This window comes from Protomyctophum bolini (genome assembly GCF_963924005.1).
Source record: "Protomyctophum bolini genome assembly, chromosome: 24".
NCBI classification, from domain to species: domain Eukaryota; kingdom Metazoa; phylum Chordata; class Actinopteri; order Myctophiformes; family Myctophidae; genus Protomyctophum; species Protomyctophum bolini.
Window position 1 is genome coordinate 29,285,900 of NC_137885.1, and position 21,873 is coordinate 29,307,772.

Here is a 21,873-nt window from a genome sequence, read left to right on the forward strand (position 1 = left end):
CAAGTAGCTAATGTTCCCCTCAGAATATAGGGTTCAAGTAGCTAATGTTCCCCTCAGAATATAGGGTTCAAGTAGCTAATGTTCCCCTCAGAATATAGGGTTCAAGTAGCTAATGTTCCCCTCAGAATATAGGGTTCAAGTAGCTAATGTTCCCCTCAGAATATAGGGTTCAAGTAGCTAATGTTCCCCTCAGAATATAGGGTTCAAGTAGCTAATGTTCCCCTCAGAATATAGGGTTCAAGTAGCCAATGTTCCCCTCAGAATATAGGGTTCAAGTAGCTAATGTTCCCCTCAGAATATAGGGTTCAAGTAGCTAATGTTCCCCTCAGAATATAGGGTTCAAGTAGCTAATGTTCCCCTCAGAATATAGGGTTCAAGTAGCTAATGTTCCCCTCAGAATATAGGGTTCAAGTAGCTAATGTTCCCCTCAGAATATAGGGTTCAAGTAGCTAATGTTCCCCTCAGAATATAGGGTTCAAGTAGCTAATGTTCCCCTCAGAATATAGGGTTCAAGTAGCTAATGTTCCCCTCAGAATATAGGGTTAATTAATTACCATTTCATGTCAGGACCCCCAAATTAATGAAAAGCAAAGCTTTTGCACACCTACAAGCGACAGGTGCGTAGGAGAGGGTTACGGTGCCCCCTACAGGCGACAGGTGCGTAGGAGAGGGTACGGTTCCCCCAAAAATGAACACGGAAAACAACCACACACTGTCTTCAAATGCAGTGACCACCATTTAGGACCCCCAAATTGACACTAATTAGCCCGCCGCGGACCCCCATTTGAAAAGACATGCCATAAGAGAAGATTTTTACGGCTCTAGCAGTGATTCTCCAGGACCCTCAGTTTGACTTACAGACCCCCCATTTAATGGCATTTCTATCAAATTTATATTGTAAAATCAACGTTAATTTAACACTGTAACGGGTCCATTTGGTACAGACCCATAAGGGGTCCCTTTGGTTCCAAACTATCATTTAGCCGGGGACCCCCTGGAACTCCCTCAAGGACCCCTGCGGGGGTCCCCGGACTAAAGCACTATAGGCACCGCCATTCACCAGAAATAATAGGCTCTCATTGACCTGAGCAAAGCAACGTTCCCTTGTGGATAATAATGACGATCTAATCTAATCTAATCTAAAATACTGTATGGCATTCATATTGGTGAACAATCGGAAACATGAGCCTTACAGTAATTAGCGTCACGTCTTGACAGGGCCTTATAGTTCCTTCTGAGAAACAAATAAATAAAACGCACTTCCTTATTTGCTACCTTAGCAAGGATATGTAAAGGTAGTGACGACACCACCTGATCTTGCCTCAGAGTGTGTCGGCCAGCACGCTCTCTCTCCTAGAACTTCCTCCTGTTATCATCTGCTGTAGCCTACTAGAACACACACACACCCTCACACACACACACACACACACACACACACACACACACACACACCCTCACACACACACACACACCCTCTCTCTCACTCACACACACACGGTCAGACCAGACCAGACGCACCTTCAAACAGACGCAGTCACCATGGGCTTCGCTGCAAACGAGGGACTGTCCATCTTTGTCATTGTGAGTATAATTATATACCGTAGGATGCATTTGAATATCTGCTGTAGTATTATATATATATATATATATATATATTATATATTTATATATATATGTATATGTTGTATTATACCGTAGGATGCATTTGAATATCTGCTGTAGTATTATATATATATATATATATATTATATATATTATATATATATATATATATGTTGTATTATACCGTAGGATGCATTTGAATATCTGCTGTAGTATTATATATATATATATATATATATATATATATATATATATATTATATATATTATATATATATATATATATATGTTGTATTATACCGTAGGATGCATTTGAATATCTGCTGGGGTGAATTCCATGTTTTAGCTTTCGGATTTAACGTTGACTCTTTCAGCTACACTCAATATATATCTTTTGTGTCTGTACTCGTGTCGTGAATTACATTTGTGCAAAGTAGCCTAAGTATAATCACTGAATGAGATAACAGAACATTGGGAGTAAAAGATGTTGGAAGTAGTATTTGAATCGACGACGTCCGTTAATGGACCGTTAACATTCGTTGTGTTGGGAGAACTTCATATTTTCCATGCAGACTGTATACAGTATCTATGTTTCTCTGCATAACCTTCTAGGGCAGGGCGTCTCAAAGTGGGTGCCCTGACGCAAGTCCATCCATGGGCGTGCCTCAGAATACTTTGATAATAATATTTGGAATGAATCTTCAATGTCACTTCAGCCTAACCACGTAGACCCTCTATACTGTATATACTTATTAATCCATTCTGACCTGAGATCAGATTCTAAAAATGTTCTTCTACATCCTGACAGTTTCCTGAAAAAGCTATGTCAGTCGTTCTTCGATTTTTCATAAATAGCAGATCTACAAGCTCGTAGCTTGTAGGTCACACATACTGTATATACAGTATGTCTCTGTCCTTATGGGAAAATGTACTGTATACATACACACACATATATAAAGTTTAAGTAAGTTAAGACAATTTAAGTCATTCTGACCTGAGATCAGATTCTAAAAATGTCTTCTACATCCTGACAGTTTTTTGAAAAAGTCATGTTTCGATTTTTCAAAAATAGCAGACCTACAAGCTCCAGATCTACAAGCTCATAGCGCGCCACCGAGTGGCCGAGCTTGTAGATCTGCTATTTTTGAAAAATCGTTAAAATGTGCCTCAAATCTTTCCGAAAATGGTCATGATTTAGAAAACTTTTATTTTTTATTTTTTATTTTGACGTCAGGCCTGAATGGGTTAATATGACAAAAGATGCTAGTATAAAATAACTTCAGTAATTCAGGGGTGCCCTGTCCGTCTGAAAGAGTTCCATACTGGGACAGAAACCTTTGAGATAAGACCCACTGTGTTTTATACTGCTCTCCAGACTGATCTGTAAATGTGTGTCGTTACAGTTCGTATGGATGGCGATCAACACATACCTGTTTGTCCAATTCTACCTCAACTTCCTGACGCCCAGATGGTTCTACACCAGGGTACTTCTGGGGGTAAGTCTGTCTTTTTCATGCCTCGGGTTACAGATAACCTATACTGTAGGCAGTGGATAAGTCTGTGTCCTACAGTAGGGCTCTCTTAACCCATTCTGACCTGAGATCAGATTCATACGAGGTTTCCACTGGACACACACTGGTCTGATTAACCCATTCTGACCTGAGATCAGATTCTAAAAATGTCAGTCGTTCTTCGAATTTTTCAAAAATAGCAGACCTACAAGCTCGTATCGCGCCACTCGGTGGCGCGATATGAGCTTGTAGATCTGCTATTTTTCAATAGCTAAAGCATAACATGATGCTAACACCAAAATGGGTGCCCGGTCAGAATGGGTTAATGGGGGTATATCTCCATCTCCTACCGGCTGGGGAGATTAAAGATAGGGAAGTATACTGTAGGTCTGTCGTAGGGGATGTCATTTGGCTATTTGAGGTTAACATCTGTGTTCATGACAGACTGGGGGAATGCCACTGTGGCGCGCGCTGCAGTCTGCAGGTGACCGGCCCTGAGCAGAAGTGAAACGGTGGCAGTTTATTACATTTTATTCATTTTTCATGAACAAACGGAGGCAGTTTCACTTCTGCAAAAGGTTACACTACAGTAACGTACAGTAGGTGCAACTTCCCATTGACAGGCAGCCCATTCATCCAAACAGAAGAGTCCTCTCTGATTGTATTAAAGGGATAGTTCAGATTTTTTTTAACTTAAGCTGTATGAAATACTTGCCATTAATAATATAGTGGTTGCAACTGTATTCATTGATTGCCCGAGTCCCGTGGTGGGAGTTCTGCTCTGGTTCTGGTGAAATATTAAGTAGTTCCGGTCATTTTGTGGGGGGGCGGGGGGGCACTGGGGGGGCCACGCAGTAAAGGTAAATTAATCCACAAAACGAAGAACGTCATTTGTATTGTTGACCTATTTCTAAAATATTAGTGCAACTTTCGTTCTTTTTTTACCCCTCTATCACACATCAGAACCATGTTTTTTGTGTCCATATCACTACGCCCAAAAAATTTGATGGAGGGGTCAAAGTTGAATGAAAGTCGCGCTAATATTTTAGAAAGGGGTCAACAATACAAATGACGTTAGTTTGGTGGATTAATTTACTTTTACTGCGTGGCCCCCCCCAGTGCCCTCCCCACAAAATGACCGGAACTACTTCATATTTCACCAAAACCAGAGCAGAACTCCCACCACGGGACTCAATCGGGCAATCAATTAATACAGTTGCAACCACTATATTAATGGCAACTATTTCATACAACTTAAGTTAAAAAGAATCTGAACTATCCCTTTAACCCATTCTGAACGGGAACCCATTTTGGTGTTGGCATGATGTTATGCTTTAGCTATTGAAAAATAGCAGATCTACAAGCTCGTAGCGCGCCACCGAGTGGCGCGCTACGAGCTTGTAGGTCTGCTATTTTTGAAAAATCGAAGAACGACTGACATTTTTAGAATCTGATCTCAGGTCAGAATGGGTTAATCAGACCAGTGTGTGTCCAGTGGAAACCTCGTATGAATCTGATCTCAGGTCAGAATGGGTTAAACAACGTCAAACTCACCAACATTGCAGCTGTACGAATAGCTTTAATTATCTGCAAAGTGTTTGTTTCATAAGAATCCACCGTATGGATATACTTTCTGTCAATACATTCTGATAATTATCTTTCAAAGTGTTGGAAGCGCTCTTTGGATATCACTCAGCGGCCCTGATATTATTATATATTATTATATATTTTATATTTCAGCGGCCCTGTGAACCACCCGTTTTGAGAGGCAGCGGGTCGTTGCTTTACTGAAAGCCAGCGACTCGGTTCCACAGATAAATATTCACAAGGCTATTTTATTTTCACAGGCTAAGTCTTTCTTTTGACAATTTGGTCAATGTTTAGTTTGTATAGTTTGTTAAATTGTCACTTTACTGTCTTCTGGGGTGGAGACCCCCAAACCACGCACAAATGGTTGGCCATGCAACTCCTTGCAACATGCAACCATTATCTTCAAGGAGTTGCATTGGTGCGGTTGACCAAATTAAAACGGTTTTGTTGCAAGGAGTTGCGACTATAGTTTGGGCAAGCGTGCGCATAATTGCGATCATGTCTGTCCGTGCGTGTGTCCCCCCTTTGTGCCCATATATGGAGCTGAGTGATTTGTTTGTGATTGATGCAACACACTCCATATTTGGACGTATAGCTGCTTTGGGGACTCCTTATATGGTTATGGCTAAGAAAAATAACTTAACTTAAAAAAAAAAAAAACTTAAAAAATCTTACTGGTATACCCTCTATACGTACTTTGCTCAGCCAATCAAAATCATCTCAATTCCGTGCTCTGCAGCCAATAAAAATCACTGCTATTATTTAGACAAACACACAAAGCTGGGCATACAGTAGGCCCCCCCAAAAATGTGACTATACTTTTCACTCCACTGATCATTTCGGTCTGTAAATCAAATGCCGCCATTATCACGTAACACTATCTCTCTCTCTCTCTCTCTCTCTCTGTTTCCAGCAAGCGTTGCCGTGGGCCAGAGCCCCCGCCGCCGTCCTTAACTTCAACTGCATGCTGATCCTGTTGCCCGTCTGCCGGAACCTCCTCTCCCTGATACGAGGCACCATCCAGGTAACCTCCTCTTCTCCCTGATACGAGGCACCATCCAGGTAACCTCCTCTCCCTGATACGAGGCACCATCCAGGTAACCTCCTCTCCCTGATACGAGGCACCATCCAGGTAACCTCCTCTCCCCGATACGAGGCACCATCCAGGTAACCTCCTCTCCCCGATACGAGGCACCATCCAGGTAACCTCCTCTCCCCGATACGAGGCACCATCCAGGTAACCTCCTCTCCCCGATACGAGGCACCATCCAGGTAACCTCCTCTCCCCGATACGAGGCACCATCCAGGTAACCTCCTCTCCCTGATACGAGGCACCATCCAGGTAACCTCCTCTCCCTGATACGAGGCACCATCCAGGTAACCTCCTCTCCCTGATACGAGGCACCATCCAGGTAACCTCCTCTCCCTGATACGAGGCACCATCCAGGTAACCTCCTCTCCCTGATACGAGGCACCATCCAGGTAACCTCCTCTTCTCCCTGATACGAGGCACCATCCAGGTAACCTCCTCTCCCTGATACGAGGCACCATCCAGGTAACCTCCTCTCCCTGATACGAGGCACCATCCAGGTAACCTCCTCTCCCTGATACGAGGCACCATCCAGGTAACCTCCTCTCCCCGATACGAGGCACCATCCAGGTAACCTCCTCTCCCTGATACGAGGCACCATCCAGGTAACCTCCTCTCCCTGATACGAGGCACCATCCAGGTAACCTCCTCTCCCTGATACGAGGCACCATCCAGGTAACCTCCTCTTCTCCCTGATACGAGGCACCATCCAGGTAACCTCCTCTCCCTGATACGAGGCACCATCCAGGTAACCTCCTCTCCCTGATACGAGGCACCATCCAGGTAACCTCCTCTCCCTGATACGAGGCACCATCCAGGTAACCTCCTCTCCCCGATACGAGGCACCATCCAGGTAACCTCCTCTTCTCCCTGATACGAGGCACCATCCAGGTAACCTCCTCTCCCCGATACGAGGCACCATCCAGGTAACCTCCTCTCCCTGATACGAGGCACCATCCAGGTAACCTCCTCTCCCTGATACGAGGCACCATCCAGGTAACCTCCTCTCCCTGATACGAGGCACCATCCAGGTAACCTCCTCTCCCCGATACGAGGCACCATCCAGGTAACCTCCTCTTCTCCCTGATACGAGGCACCATCCAGGTAACCTCCTCTCCCCGATACGAGGCACCATCCAGGTAACCTCCTCTTCTCCCTGATACGAGGCACCATCCAGGTAACCTCCTCTTCTCCCTGATACGAGGCACCATCCAGGTAACCTCCTCTCCCTGATACGAGGCACCATCCAGGTAACCTCCTCTCCCTGATACGAGGCACCATCCAGGTAACCTCCTCTCCCCGATACGAGGCACCATCCAGGTAACCTCCTCTCCCTGATACGAGGCACCATCCAGGTAACCTCCTCTCCCCGATACGAGGCACCATCCAGGTAACCTCCTCTCCCCGATACGAGGCACCATCCAGGTAACCTCCTCTCCCTGATACGAGGCACCATCCAGGTAACCTCCTCTCCCTGATACGAGGCACCATCCAGGTAACCTCCTCTCCCTGATACGAGGCACCATCCAGGTAACCTCCTCTCCCTGATACGAGGCACCATCCAGGTAACCTCCTGGTTATATGCGTTGTGAGCTTGTAGATCTGCTGTTTTCAGCACTCCATTTAATGGAGAACTCACCGCACATTCCCTGTCCTCTTTCTCAGTGTTTCGGGCGTACAGTCACTCGCCAACTCGACAAGAACCTGGCGTTCCACAAACTGGTGGCCTACATGATCGCCCTGCAGACAGGTGAGATTTCATGTCACCATGTCACCATGTCACCATGTCACCATGCATGTCGCAGGGACTTACTTACCCCCCAATCCAACCCTTGATGCTGAGTGTCAAGCAGGGAGGCACTGGGTCCCATTTTATGACCCGGCCGGGGGGTACTTTGAACCCCAGCCACCCAGTCCCCTGCAGGGCAAACCCTCTAACCACAAGGCCACTGATCTGGTTGGGTGTGATTGAGGCAGTCTGCTAAATTGTAAATTGTAACCTGTCCCCCTGTCCCCCCCCCACAGCGGTCCATATCGTAGCCCACCTGTTCAACTTCGAGTATTACATGGAGGCTCAGCTGGACCGGAGGAACACGAGCACGCTGCCCTTCGTCCTGTCGCAGATCGGCGACCTCCCCAACGAGACCTTCCTCAACGTCATCAGGACCAACGACACCGTGAGTACTTTTTTTTTTAACATTTTTTATTTATGAATGACTTATAAATCCCTCTTTGGGCTGGGTCCATTATATTTGACAGAGCTACCGTACTCCACCCCAGGGTTTATTATACAAGACAACTTAGGTCTTCTGATAAAGGCCTTCTCATCGTCCCTGCTACTAAGATGAGAACTAAAGGTGACGGAGCCTTCAGCTATAGCACCTACACTCTGGACTAAGATGAGAACTAAAGGTGACGGAGCCTTCAGCTATAGCACCTACACTCTGGAACGAGTTACCTATGAACTTTAAAAAAAATGCAGAGTCAGTCAACACTTTTAAAAAGCTGCTTAAAACACACCTATATCGCAAATATTTTGGTCTAATATAGCGATATATCTTGTCTGTCTTGTTCTGCCTGTACATATTTTCATGTATTGTTTTCTGTTGCTTGTTTCTTATTGTTGTTATCGCAGTTTTGCTGTTGACTGTGTTTATCTTTTTTTTTTTTTTTTTATTTTACTAAAAAATAAATCTTCGCTTCGTTTGAGCACAAAATGCATTTTGAGAATCAACACACAATCATTGTACAGTTGTGTGGCCCCCGGCCTAATCTAGTTGAAGACCCCAGTGGCCCCCGGGGCCTAATCTAGTTGAAGACCCCAGTGGCCCCCGGGGCCTAATCTAGTTGAAGACCCCTGTGGCCCCCGGGGCCTAATCTAGTTGAAAGACCCCTGTGGCCCCCGGGGCCTAATCTAGTTGAAAGACCCCTGTGGCCCCCGGGGCCTAATCTAGTTGAAGACCCCTGTGGCCCCCGGGGCCTAATCTAGTTGAAGACCCCTGTGGCCCCCGGGGCCTAATCTAGTTGAAGACCCCTGTGGCCCCCGGGGCCTAATCTAGTTGAAAGACCCCTGTGGCCCCCGGGGCCTAATCTAGTTGAAGACCCCTGTGGCCCCCGGGGCCTAATCTAGTTGAAAGACCCCAGTAATAATAATAATAATCTATCTGAAGACCCCTGTACTCACGTCATCCTTCCTCCTCCTGGGCGTGGCCCCTCAGACCCCCACCTTCGTGCTGTTCACCACCGTGGCGGGGGTGACGGGCGTGGCCATCACCCTGGCGCTCATCCTCATCATCACCTCGTCCATGGAGGTGATCCGACGCTCCTACTTCGAGGTCTTCTGGTACACGCACCACCTCTTCGTCGTCTTCTTCATCGCGCTGGTGTTCCACGGCTACGGGTAATAATAATAATAATAATAATTAAACTTTATTTGTATAGCACCTTTCATGACATGAAATGCAGCTCAAAGTGCTTTACAGAACAATGGAGAATAAAAGAAAAGCAAGGCAACAACATTAAAAAACAAGCAGTAATGCAATACAGTGAGGACATGAATAACAAAAATAAAAAAATAAAAGATCAATTAAAAGCAATGTTGTAGAAGTGGGTCTTGAGCTGAGCTTTAAAAATGTCTACAGAGGCTGCCTGACGAAGGTACAGTGGGAGCTTGTTCCATGCCGACGGCCCGTAGAAGCAAAAAGCTGCTTCCCCGTATTTTTTAGTTGCCATTTTTTTGGGCAAAGCGAGCAGGCCAGCAGTGGAAGACCTTAGGGGGCGGTTTGGGACATATTTAGGCAGGCAGTCATGTAGGTAGGAAGGTGCGAGACCATTGAGAGCTTTATAGACAAGTAAAATAATTTTAAAATCAATCCTAAGGGTAAGGGGGGGTCCGTCTATCTCCCACTGGTGTTGACCCATTTAGACCGGAGTTAAAAACATTCACTTTGAAAGAATATATTATTCAAAGATTTGCGGCACATTTTTACGATTTTTCAAAAATAGCAGATCTACAAGCTCGCATAGCGCACCACTCTGGTGGCGCGCTATGGGGGGCAGTGTTGTGGATGTCGTTTTAGTCAAATGTCAAATTTACCCCCCTCATTCAGCCATCCTAATTTACAATTATAATCCAGAGCGATTTACAGTAAGCAAGAACAACACATAAGGTAAGGTAATACATTAAATGCATAAAAAGAGTCATCAAGAATCAACGACCCTCTCCCCCCAAAGAAAATAATATCTTTGAACTGGGGGACCCACCCACCCACCCACCCTGACAAGCACTTGGAATTGTAGGCATTTAATTTAGTTTGACTCGGTTGCACGGATAAATATTGTGCCGAACTTGCAAGCTCACAAGCAGTGTTGAGCTTGTCGATATAGGCTATTTTCGCAATTGATATTTATCTTTGACAATTTGTTAATAAAAAGGTCTTACAAAAGTCATAAATTGCAACTTTAGAAATGTGCAGATACCCTACTTATACTGTATGGTGGTTTGTTCACAGTCTAGTCTAGTGTGAAGACAGTGTTGCACATGAAAGTCAATCATCTGGGGACCTCGCAGCTCTGTCTCTCGGCTGTTAAACGCTTTGCCTGGAGATTTAGATTTGCCAATCTAAAATATCTAAAACCACATATTACACACACAAATACCCCCAGGAAAGTGATCTAAAGCTTTTAAACGTCATTAACATATTATTATTTTTGCAAAAAGGGTGAAGTGTCCCTTTAACGCTTTGCCTGCCCAAGTACTCCTGCTTGTCTAATCATCACAACATCCTCCTCCTCCTCCTCGTGTGTTCCTGGTGGCAGGAGGATCGTGCGAGGACAGCCGCAGTCTGAGCTGGACCAGGACCTCCACCGGCCCGATAACTGCTCTGAGCGCTTCCTGGAGTGGGGGGACAACGGAACCGACTGCCCCGTGCCCAGCTTCGCCGGGAATCCCCCAGGGGTGAGCTGACCTGAGATCAGATTCTAACCCTAACCCTAACCCTAACCCCCCAGGGGTGAGCTAACTGACCTGAGATCAGATTCTAATCCCCCAGGGGTGAGCTATATGACCTGAGATCAGATTATAACCCTAACCCCCCCAGGGGTGAACTGACTGACCTGAGATCAGATTATAACCCTAACCCCCCCCCAGGGGTGAGCTGACTGACCTGAGATCAGATTCTAACCCTAACCCCCCCAGGGGTGAGCTATATGACCTGAGATCAGATTCTGAAAAATGTCTTCTACATCCTGACAGTTTTCTGAAAAAGCTATGTTTTCTATGTCAGTCGTTCTTCGATTTTTCAAAAATAGCAGACCTACAAGCTCATAGCGTGGCGCCACTCGGTGGCGCGCTACGAGCTCGTAGACTCAACCATTGCTTTTGTTTTCACAACGGGTTTTACCACACTATGGCCCGCGGCGGGAAGTGTCGACAGCAAGACAAAAGGGCTCAGTTATTCATGACTTGGCTAAGGCGTTTGTGCAACAGCTTCCTCAGAGTGAGACCTTAGTGTGACTACAGTCCTTCCTGTGGCTGAGCACCTGACTATACTGTACCAACCAGTGTCTTATTATAAAATTAATAATAAATCTACTTTAGCAATCCTATCTATCTACAATCATATAATTGGGCAACAGAGTCTCACTCCCGAAAAGGGTGTCATAAACTGTCATGTATATTTCTCCAGGCGGCAGATGTTGTGCCGTGCTAGGAATTCCATTGATAATACATCTTATATAATAAGACCATATCAAAATATAATATTAGATAATGACAATTCTATTGATAATTAATACATGGGACTTCAAAAAAACGTTGGAGATTGGGAGATCATTGCGAGACCTAAAGGTCAGAGGTCAGAGGTCCTTTGACGAATGACTGTTGGAGCTACAGTTCTTAAATGTTGGTTCTAACAACAATGTGTGTTTGTCTCGTCCTAGACGTGGAAGTGGGTGATCGGGCCGATGGCCATCTACGTGACCGAGCGCCTGGTCCGTTTCTATCGCTCTGTTCAGAAGGTTGTTATCACTAAGGTATGTTACTGTATGTACTGTATGTTAATGCTCTGTTCAGAAGGTTGTTATCACTAAGGTATGTTACTGTATGTACTGTATGTTAATGCTCTGTTCAGAAGGTTGTTATCACTAAGGTATGTTACTGTATGTACTGTATGTTAATGCTCTGTTCAGAAGGTTGTTATCACTAAGGTGTGTTACTGTACTTACTGTATTAAAAAATGGAATTGAAAATAGAAACGGGAAGCTAACCCCCTATCCTCTCCTCTCCTCTCCTCTCCTCTCCTCTCCTCTCCTCTCTCCTCCTCCTCCTCCTCCTCCTCCTCCTCCTCCTCCTCCTCCTCCTCCTCCTCCTCCTCTCCTCCTCTCCCCTCCTCCTCCTCCTCCATCCCCTCCCCTCTCCTCCCCTCCCAGGTGGTGGTCCACCCGTCCAAGACCAAGGTCCTGGAGCTGCAGATGAAGAAGAAGGGCTTCCAGTCGGAGGTGGGCCAGTACGTCTTCATCAAGTGTCCGGCCGTCTCTCACCTGGAGTGGCACCCGTTCACGCTGTCCTCCTGCCCCGAAGACGAGAACTTCAGCATCCACATCCGCCTGGCGGGCGACTGGACGCAGGCTCTGTACGAGGCCTGTGGAGGAGACAAGAAAGAGGGGCTGGAGGCCTGGAAACTGCCCAGGTAAGAGACCCTGGAGGCCTGGAAACTGCCCAGGTAATGCTACAAGAGTCCAGACTAGAAGGCCTGGAAACTACTTGGCATATCTCACGGTCTATGACTTGGCATATCTCACGGTCTATGACTTGGCATATCTCACGGTCTATGACTTGGCCAACCCAACTACGCACAAAGTGAGCGCTCACAACTTGTACAACTCCTCAATTTATATATAGAAGAAAAGGAAAAGAAAGGGGTGTGTCCTGTATGTTCAGGGTATCGCGATCGACGGCCCGTTCGGATTGGGAACAATTTAAATATATATATATATATCTCTGTCTCTCTCCTCCTGTGTGTTTCTGTCTCTCTCCTCCTGTGTGTTCAGGGTAGCCATAACTTATATCTCTCTGTCTCTCTCCTCCTGTGTGTTCAGGGTAGCCATAACTTATATCTCTCTGTCTCTCTCCTCCTGTGTGTTCAGGGTAGCCATAACTTATATCTCTCTGTCTCTCTCCTCCTGTGTGTTCAGGGTAGCCATAACTTATATAATCTCTGTCTCTCTCCTCCTGTGTGTTCAGGGTAGCCAATAGCCATAACTTATATAATCTCTGTCTCTCTCCTCCTGTGTGTTCAGGGTAGCCATAACTTATATAATCTCTGTCTCTCTCCTCCTGTGTGTTCAGGGTAGCCATAATTTATATAATCTCTGTCTCTCTCCTCCTGTGTGTTCAGGGTAGCCATAACTTATATAATCTCTGTCTCTCTCCTCCTGTGTGTTCAGGGTAGCCATAATTTATATCTCTCTGTCTCTCTCCTCCTGTGTGTTTCTGTCTCTCTCCTCCTGTGTGTTCAGAGTAGCCATAACTTATATAATCTCTGTCTCTCTCCTCCTGTGTGTTCAGGGTAGCCATAACTTATATCTCTCTGTCTCTCTCCTCCTGTGTGTTCAGGGTAGCCATAACTTATATAATCTCTGTCTCTCTCCTCCTGTGTGTTCAGGGTAGCCATAACTTATATCTCTCTGTCTGTCTCCTCCTGTGTGTTTCTGTCTCTCTCCTCCTGTGTGTTCAGGGTAGCCATAACTTATATCTCTCTGTCTCTCTCCTCCTGTGTGTTCAGGGTAGCCATAACTTATATCTCTCTGTCTCTCTCCTCCTGTGTGTTCAGGGTAGCCATAGACGGCCCGTTCGGGACGGCCAGCGAGGACGTGTTCCGCTACGAGGTGGTGATGCTGGTGGGCTCCGGCATTGGGGTCACGCCCTTCGCCTCCATACTCAAGTCGCTGTGGTACAAACGCACCCAGAGCAACCAGGAGGTCTTCACCAAGAAGGTGAGTGGTACAAACGCACCCAGAGCAACCAGGAGGTCTTCACCAAGAAGGTGAGTGGTACAAACGCACCCAGAGCAACCAGGAGGTCTTCACCAAGAAGGTGAGTGGTACAAACGCACCCAGAGCAACCAGGAGGTCTTCACCAAGAAGGTGAGTGGTACAAACGCACCCAGAGCAACCAGGAGGTCTTCACCAAGAAGGTGAGTGGTACAAACGCACCCAGAGCAACCAGGAGGTCTTCACCAAGAAGGTGAGTGGTACAAAGTAAACGCACCCAGAGCAACCAGGAGGTCTTCACCAAGAAGGTGAGTGGTACAAACGCACCCAGAGCAACCAGGAGGTCTTCACCAAGAAGGTGAGTGGTACAAACGCACCCAGAGCAACCAGGAGGTCTTCACCAAGAAGGTGAGAGAGGCTACAGAAGGTTCTCTGGCACACTGCCATGCTCTCTGTTGAGCGTCGCAGTCCCTCCCCCTTTCAGAACAACGAGTGGAAATGAAATGAAATGAATCCCAATGCATTTTTTCCCATAGGCATTTCAAAACGTATTTATTTAAAGACCTTTTAAGCGTCGTACGAAGCCAACTCTTGTCGTGACAAATCATGACAACACACACAATATTTTGGACCAAACAAATAATTACAAAGAAGAAAAACAACAAAAAAAGTGTTGTATAACCTGCCGTTTTTTTCTACTTTCTAATGCTTTGTTTGGCCCGAAAGATTGTGTGTGTTGTCATGATTTGTCACGACAAGAGTTGGCTTCGTACGACGCTTAAAAGGTCTTTAAATACTAATAAATACGTATTGAAATGCCTATGGGAAAAATGCATTGGGATTTATTTCCTGGGCCACTCGTTGTTCTGAAAGGGGGAGGGACTGCGACACTCTATTGAGTGTAACCCAGGGGGGCAGTCAGACAGATATTTTGTGAAGCCACTAAGGAAATGAAAGTTCATATAATGGCCTGTTGTGGCGCTGTCACTGGGCTCAAAAAAACCCATAGCCCCATAGAAGTCCATGTATTTGGGCCCAACTTCACCTAGACTGTATTACCTTAATAAACATGGTCATGAATACTTTTTGCTTCCAGTCACTAGTTTAAAGTCTCATTTCTAATGTCATAATATTCTTTTTGGAAAATGATGGTCCCATTTATAATCCCCCACCCACTCGAGTCAAAATATAAACCAACAAAGAAGAAGGGGGGAAGTCCCGCCTCGTTGTCTGGGCCAGCCAATGGCCAGCTGGGCCCAAACGGATCTAGAAAGATGGCGACTTCCAGTGCAAGGACTGACAGGCTTCATTTTATGATCATGTTAGACCCACGGAACGCTTTGTCCATATTTTTTACAGTCTATGGTGTAACCACACACACACACACACACACACACACACACACACACAACGCGTCAAGTAGCTTCAAGTCACAACCACTCCACTCACATTCACTTTAAGGGGAAGAGCGGAAACGCTTTGCCCACGCTACAAGTTGAAGCCGCGCACTATAGCGTGGAAATGCATCAACCAGCCGTTTAAAACACCTGGAAGAGACGCCTGGGGCTCACGTTTTAGAGACGCGAAAGTCTGCATGCTTACACCCAATGGGTGCATAGATCTACTTCTATTGGCTGTGTCATTTCATTAGATCCATTTCTAATTGGCCGGGTCCTTTTCATCAGATCTATTTCTATTGGCTGTGTCCGGAGACGGAGGCGTTCGAGTGGTTCGCCGACCTGCTGCAGTCGCTGGAGAACCAGATGGCGGAGAAGGGAGTGACCGACTTCCTGAACTACAACATCTACCTGACCCGCTGGAAGGAGGCCGAGGTACGCACACACACACACACACACACGCACGCACACACACACACACACACACACACGCACACACACACACGCACACACACACACACACACACTTCGATTTCTTCATTTGAATCCACAAATTACAATACATTTTACAAGGAAACAAATATAACGGGGTTGCCAGTTCATGTTCACTTAAGGATACACATCATGGCTCCTCCTTCTCCTCCACACAGACAAACTGCCTATAATTATAACAGCCCAAACAGAGCTCAGTATTTGGCAAGATGTTTGGCTTTGCTTTTTGTCATGCCAGCTATTCTTAGACACACACACACACACACACACACACGCACACACACACACACACACACACACACACGCGCGCGCACTAGAGCTGGGACTCGATTAAAAAAAAAATCTAATTAATCAGAGGCTTTGTAGTTAATTAATCTAGATTAATCGCATTTGAATCGCATATCAATATTCAACCTGAGAACAGCGAGAAACCTTTTTTTTTAAATGTTTTATGGCATCCCAGTGAATCAATGAATAGTGACTACAGGATACCACTCATTTTCAACATCTTACTGTCATTAATATACCTGTTGTGGAAATAATAATAGAAAGTCACCCCATTCTGTGTTGCCTAGAACTGGAGGTCTGAAAAACAATTAGTAACGGTAACAAGTACATCTCAGTGACATCACAAAGCTGTACTTACTTCATATTGTTACTGTTTTTTGTCAGACCTCCAGTTCTAGGCAACACAAAATGGGGTGACTTTTTATTATTTCCAGTTTTCAGTACTATAGAAAAGCGCCCAGTGAGAAACGTTCCGCGGTGAAAAGAAAGGTGCGATTAATTTATCTGTAGTTAATCGCCATTAGTTTTTCTGTAGTTAATTAATCGAAATTAATCGAAATTAGTCCCGGTCCTAACACACACACACACACACATTTAACGCCGTTAGCAAAGCATTCACTGGATCAATAACGTGTCCGTGTCTGTTCTTCCAGGCCGCACACTTCTGGGTCCACCACGAGGCGGAGAACGACCCCATCACGGGCCTGAAGCAGAAGACGCTCTACGGGAAGCCCAACTGGGACAACGAGTTCGGCTGCATCGCCATGAAGCACCCGGGGTGAGCCTCAACGCCGCCTCCATGGTCACAACGCGACACTGTCGTTTTTGGCAGAAAACTTCTATTTTAGTTTTAGTCAATAGTCTTTGGACTGAAACTTCATTTAGTTTTAGTCAATAGTCTTTGGACTGAAACTTCATTTAGTTTTAGTCAATAGTCTTTGGACTGAAACTTCATTTAGTTTTAGTCAATAGTCTTTGGACTGAAACTTCATTTAGTTTTAGTCAATAGTCTTTGGACTGAAACTTCATTTAGTTTTAGTCAATAGTCTTTGGACTGAAACTTCATTTAGTTTTAGTCAATAGTCTTTGGACTGAAACTTCATTTAGTTTTAGTCAATAGTCTTTGGACTGAAACTTCATTTAGTTTTAGTCAATAGTCTTTGGACTGAAACTTCATTTAGTTTTAGTCATAGTCTTTGGACTGAAACTTCATTTAGTTTTAGTCAATAGTCTTTGGACTGAAACTTCATTTAGTTTTAGTCAATAGTCTTTGGACTGAAACTTCATTTAGTTTTAGTCAATAGTCTTTGGACTGAAACTTCACTTAGTTTTAGTCACATTTTAGTCACCTGGAAATGTCTTAGTGTTAGTCTAGTTTTAGTCGACTAAATGTCATAAGATTTTAGTCGACTAAATCTACAGTTGATTTAGTCGACTAAAATTTAATTTTGGCAGGTCTTGATGCCGTCGTAATGAGTGTTTTTACACTTGCTGAAAATATTTTCAGTAAAATTACTCATACTGGATCTCTTGTCCACTAGTCCCTTCCTAACATTTTAGTCTAGTTTTTATTTGTCGACGAAATTGTCAGTATGTCTCTGTCCTTATGGGAAAATGTAGACAATTTAACAATTGAAGTAAACAAATAAATCATAATAATGAAGGGAAAGTTCCACTATAATTATATCCCATTCTGACCTGAGATCAGATTCTAAAAATGTTCTTCTACATCCTGACAGTTTTCTGAAAAAGCTATGTTTCTAATGTCAGTCGTTCTTCGATTTTTCAAAAATAGCAGATCTACAAGCTCATAGCGCGCCACCGAGTGGCGCGCTATGAGCTTGTAGGTCTGCTATTTTTATAAAATGGGTTAATATATATATATATATATATATATATAAGTATGATAATGATAATATTTCTACTCATGTGTCCTCAGTACCAAAGTGGGCGTGTTCCTGTGTGGCGCGGCGGCGATAGGCAACGCCCTGTCGAAGCAGTGCGTCAATCACAACGAAGGAGGCTCCTCCTTCATCTTCAACAAGGAGAACTTCTAACAGACACCAGAGAAGAACTGTCCCAGGATCTACTGCTGCTGCAGCAACAACCAACACCGACCCATAATAACTGTCCCAGGATCTACTGCTGCTGCAGCAACAACCAACACCGACCCATAAGAACTGTCCCAGGATCAGCAACAACCAACACCGAGCCATAAGAACTGTCCCGGGATCTGCTGCTGCTGCAGCAACAACCAACACCGACCATAAGAACTGTCCCAGGATCTGCTGCTGCTGCTGCAACAACCAACACCGACCCATAAGAACTGTCCCAGGATCAGCTGCTGCTGCTGCAACAACCAACACCGAGCCATAAGAACTGTCCCAGGATCAGCAACAACCAACACCGACCCATAAGAACTGTCCCAGGATCTGCTGCTGCTGCTGCAACAACCAACACCGAGCCATAAGAACTGTCCCAGGATCTGCTGCTGCTGCAGCAACCACCAACACCGAGCATAAGAACTGTCCCAGGATCTGCTGCTGCTGCAGCCACAACCAACACCGAGCATAAGAACTGTCCCAGGATCTGCTGCTGCTGCTGCAACAACCAACACCGAGCCATTAAGAACTGTCCCAGGATCAGCAACAACCAACACCGACCCAAAAGAACTGTCCCAGGATCTGCTGCTGCTGCAGCAACAACCAACACCGACCCATAAGAACTGTCCCAGGATCAGCAACAACCAACACCGACCCATAAGAACTGTCCCAGGATCAGCAACAACCAACACCGACCCCAATCCTTCACCTCCTACCAATCAGTGGGGCAGCTCAGTGGGGTTTTGAACTCCTGTGACGGGAAACAAGACAAGACAGTACCCCGCGGGGGGTTGCTATTCTAGCACATACTGTACATACTGTACTGTACAGTAGTCCACATACATGGGCAACTGGGGGCCCAGGGGCCACATGCGGCCCCCACCTTCACTTAATGGTTAAATTAACAGCACAGATGTGTTCTAAACGTACATACAGGGGCCACATGCGGCCCCCACCTTCACTTAATGGTTAAATTAACAGCACAGATGTGTTCTAAACGTACATACATGGGGCCACATGCAGCCCCCACCTTCACGTAATGGTTAAAGTAACAGCACAGATGTGTTCTAAACGTACATACAGGGGCCACATGCAGCCCCCACCTTCACGTAATGGTTAAATTAACAGCACAGATGTGTTCTAAACGTACATACATGGGGCCACATGCGGCCCCCACCTTCACTTAATGGTTAAATTAAGAGCACAGATGTGTTCTAAACGTACATACAGGGGCCACATGCAGCCCCCACCTTCACGTAATGGTTAAAGTAACAGCACAGATGTGTTCTAAACGTACATACAGGGGCCACATGCGGCCCCCACCTTCACGTAATGGTTAAAGTAACAGCACAGATGTGTTCTAAACGTACATACATGGGGCCACATGCGGCCCCCACCTTCACTTAATGGTTAAATTAAGAGCACAGATGTGTTCTAAACGTACATACAGGGGCCACATGCGGCCCCCCCAACTTCACTTAATGGTTAAATTAACCCATTTTGACCTGAGATCAGATTAAAAAAATGTCTGTTTGAAAATGACAGTTTTCTGAAAAGTCGTTCTTCGATTTTTCATAAATAGCAGACCTATACAAGCTCGTAGCGCACCACTTGGTGGCGCGCTATGAGCTTGTAGATCTGCTATTTTTCCAATAGCTAAAAGCATAACAAAAGGGGTTCCTGCCCAAAATGGATTAAGAGCACAGACGTGTTCTAAACGTCGTTTCACAAAAGGTCCCGTGTTTCCTGCTTTCTTTCTCAATTGGATAAAGAAATTACCTCCAGTATTTACAACATCGTCCTCTTCTTCTTCTTCTCTTTTTGTTTCCTCAACGTTAGAAACTGTTGGTTTCAAAACAACTCTTCCTGTATTTCACATGTTGCTGCGTTGCCATGTCCTGTCTGTTAAAAGAAGCAGTTCACCCAAAAAAAAGGGACATATTTTATACGTATATCAATTTCATGGAATTCATGGAGATAGTGTTAGTCGTTGTTATTATCGCCAGTGGTATATATATAAAGTAACTTACGGTAAGTTAATTTACTGACAGTCAAATTATTGGCCCAGGAATTTGACAAAAAAAACATAAGAATCTGAGTGTATAACTGTATATACCCGATAGCGAATAAGTCATATTTTTGGGTGAGCTACTCCTAGTCATCAAGTCAAGAAAGAACTAGTGAGCTAGATCACAGACTTATGACTGAAACGGTCCATCCTTTGAATACTCAATTGCCAGGAGGAACAACGTCAAAGGGAAGTCCCATGAGATATGGGACTGCTTTTATTTATATATTAAAGGATGGTTGCAGTAACAATTTGTATTTATTTATACGTTACAGATGACATAATCACAAGCAGTGCCGGTTCTAGGCCTTTAGTGGCCCCAAGCAACATAATATTATGTGCCCCCGGTGGGGCGCTGGGGCGCATTGCCATGAAAATGCTTCAATCTGGTGCACTTTGAGATCAAAATTAAGAAGCTAGGTGGGGGCCACATGTGGCCAGTAGCCCATGTAAGGGATAGGGGATACATTAAAAAAAAGCGACCGCTTGGTTCGCCTATGCCTAGAACCGGCCCTGATCACGAGTGTCAACAACAGTGTGGAGGGGTGTTGTCCAGGGTTTTTTTTTTTTTTTGACTGCTAGTTGTGTTTTGTTTTTTGTTTGTTTTTTCTTGTCTTTTTCTTTCGTGTAAGTCATGTGAACCAGTGTTGTTTTTTGGCAGCAAATTTTGATTTTAGTTTTAGTCATAGTCTTTTGAATAGTTTTCACTTAGTTTTAGTCACATTTTAGTCACCTGGAATGTGTTATTGTCACGAGATTTTAGTCGACTAAATCTACAGTTGATTTAGTAGATCGTCTATTTTCAGCAAATGTAAAAGGACTTATACTGGATCTCTTGTCCACTAGTCCCTTCCTAACATTTTAGTCTAGTTGTTATTTGTTGACGAAATTGTCAGTATATTTAGTCTTAGTTTTAGTCATCATAGCATAGTTTTCATTTAGTTTCCATTTCGTTTTCTTCAGTGGAAAAAGGTAGTCGACGAACATTTTCCGTCTTAGTTTTAGTCGACGAAAACAACACCGATGTGAATTTTGTATGCTTTTTTGAAAAAATCATTCAAAAACTTTGATGACAAAAAAAGAATAATTAAGAACTATAGTCAAGCTGCTTCAAATGCAAAGTTTATCTTAATCCTCCTTACTTGAAGCTTGTGAACTATTATTTGCATAGAATAAAGTTAAAAGTTATGTAAGTTTACAAATCAATGTAGTGAAGTAAAAGTACAATATTATTATTATTTTTTACTCTTGAGAAGTGGGGTAGAACTAAAAGTATTGGAAAATGGAATTACTACAAGTAAAGTACAAATACCTGAAAATGGTACAGTACTTAAATGTAAATGTAAACTTTCCACCACTGTTTGCAGAGAGAGTTACAACACCATCCACACACATGCATTTCATTATAGTACATTTTGCAATGTGTTAAATTTAACTCACAATGTAACCAAATGGACACATAAAGGACCCATTCGCTTACATTCAGGGATGCACCGAAAGGGAAATTCTTGGCCCAAACCGAATACCGAATATAAGAAACAGCTGGTCGAAAACCGAATACCGAATATCCGAATATATTTAATATTATATATATTTTTGCCTACCATTGCTGTCATTAAAGCTACCTGATTTATGGGTTATGGCAAAACAATCACTGTTATGGGTCCATAAAACATTTATTCAGCTCTTTTGAATGCATTAATTGCATACACTATTCGGTGATATCATTTCTGCCTATTCAG

At 44.4% G+C, this 21,873-nt stretch overlaps 1 protein-coding gene across 1 annotated transcript; it reads left to right on the top strand.

Moving 5' to 3' along the window:
• Positions 1-1,471: 1,471 nt before the first annotated feature.
• Positions 1,472-18,141, top strand: cybb (cytochrome b-245, beta polypeptide (chronic granulomatous disease)). Its single transcript, XM_080758285.1, has 13 exons — positions 1,472-1,581; positions 3,005-3,097; positions 5,616-5,726; positions 7,458-7,542; positions 7,818-7,969; positions 9,011-9,192; positions 10,611-10,749; positions 11,733-11,825; positions 12,222-12,481; positions 13,625-13,787; positions 15,470-15,616; positions 16,615-16,739; positions 17,901-18,141. Exons 1-13 carry the CDS (start codon positions 1,540-1,542, stop codon positions 18,016-18,018), a joined length of 1,710 nt encoding a protein of 569 aa, XP_080614411.1. The 5' UTR covers positions 1,472-1,539; the 3' UTR covers positions 18,019-18,141.
• The last annotated feature ends 3,732 nt before the right edge of the window (positions 18,142-21,873 follow it).

What these genes read in the sequence shown, in the direction of transcription:
- cybb (XM_080758285.1), top strand. Translation starts at nt 1,540, where the DNA reads ATGGGCTTCGCTGCAAACGAGGGACTGTCCATCTTTGTCATT. An exon ending in AGAAGGTTGTTATCACTAAG is followed by an intron (nt 11,826 to 12,221) that starts GTATGTTACTGT and finishes CTCCCCTCCCAG; the next exon opens with GTGGTGGTCCACCCGTCCAA. An exon ending in ATCGCCATGAAGCACCCGGG is followed by an intron (nt 16,740 to 17,900) that starts GTGAGCCTCAAC and finishes ATGTGTCCTCAG; the next exon opens with TACCAAAGTGGGCGTGTTCC.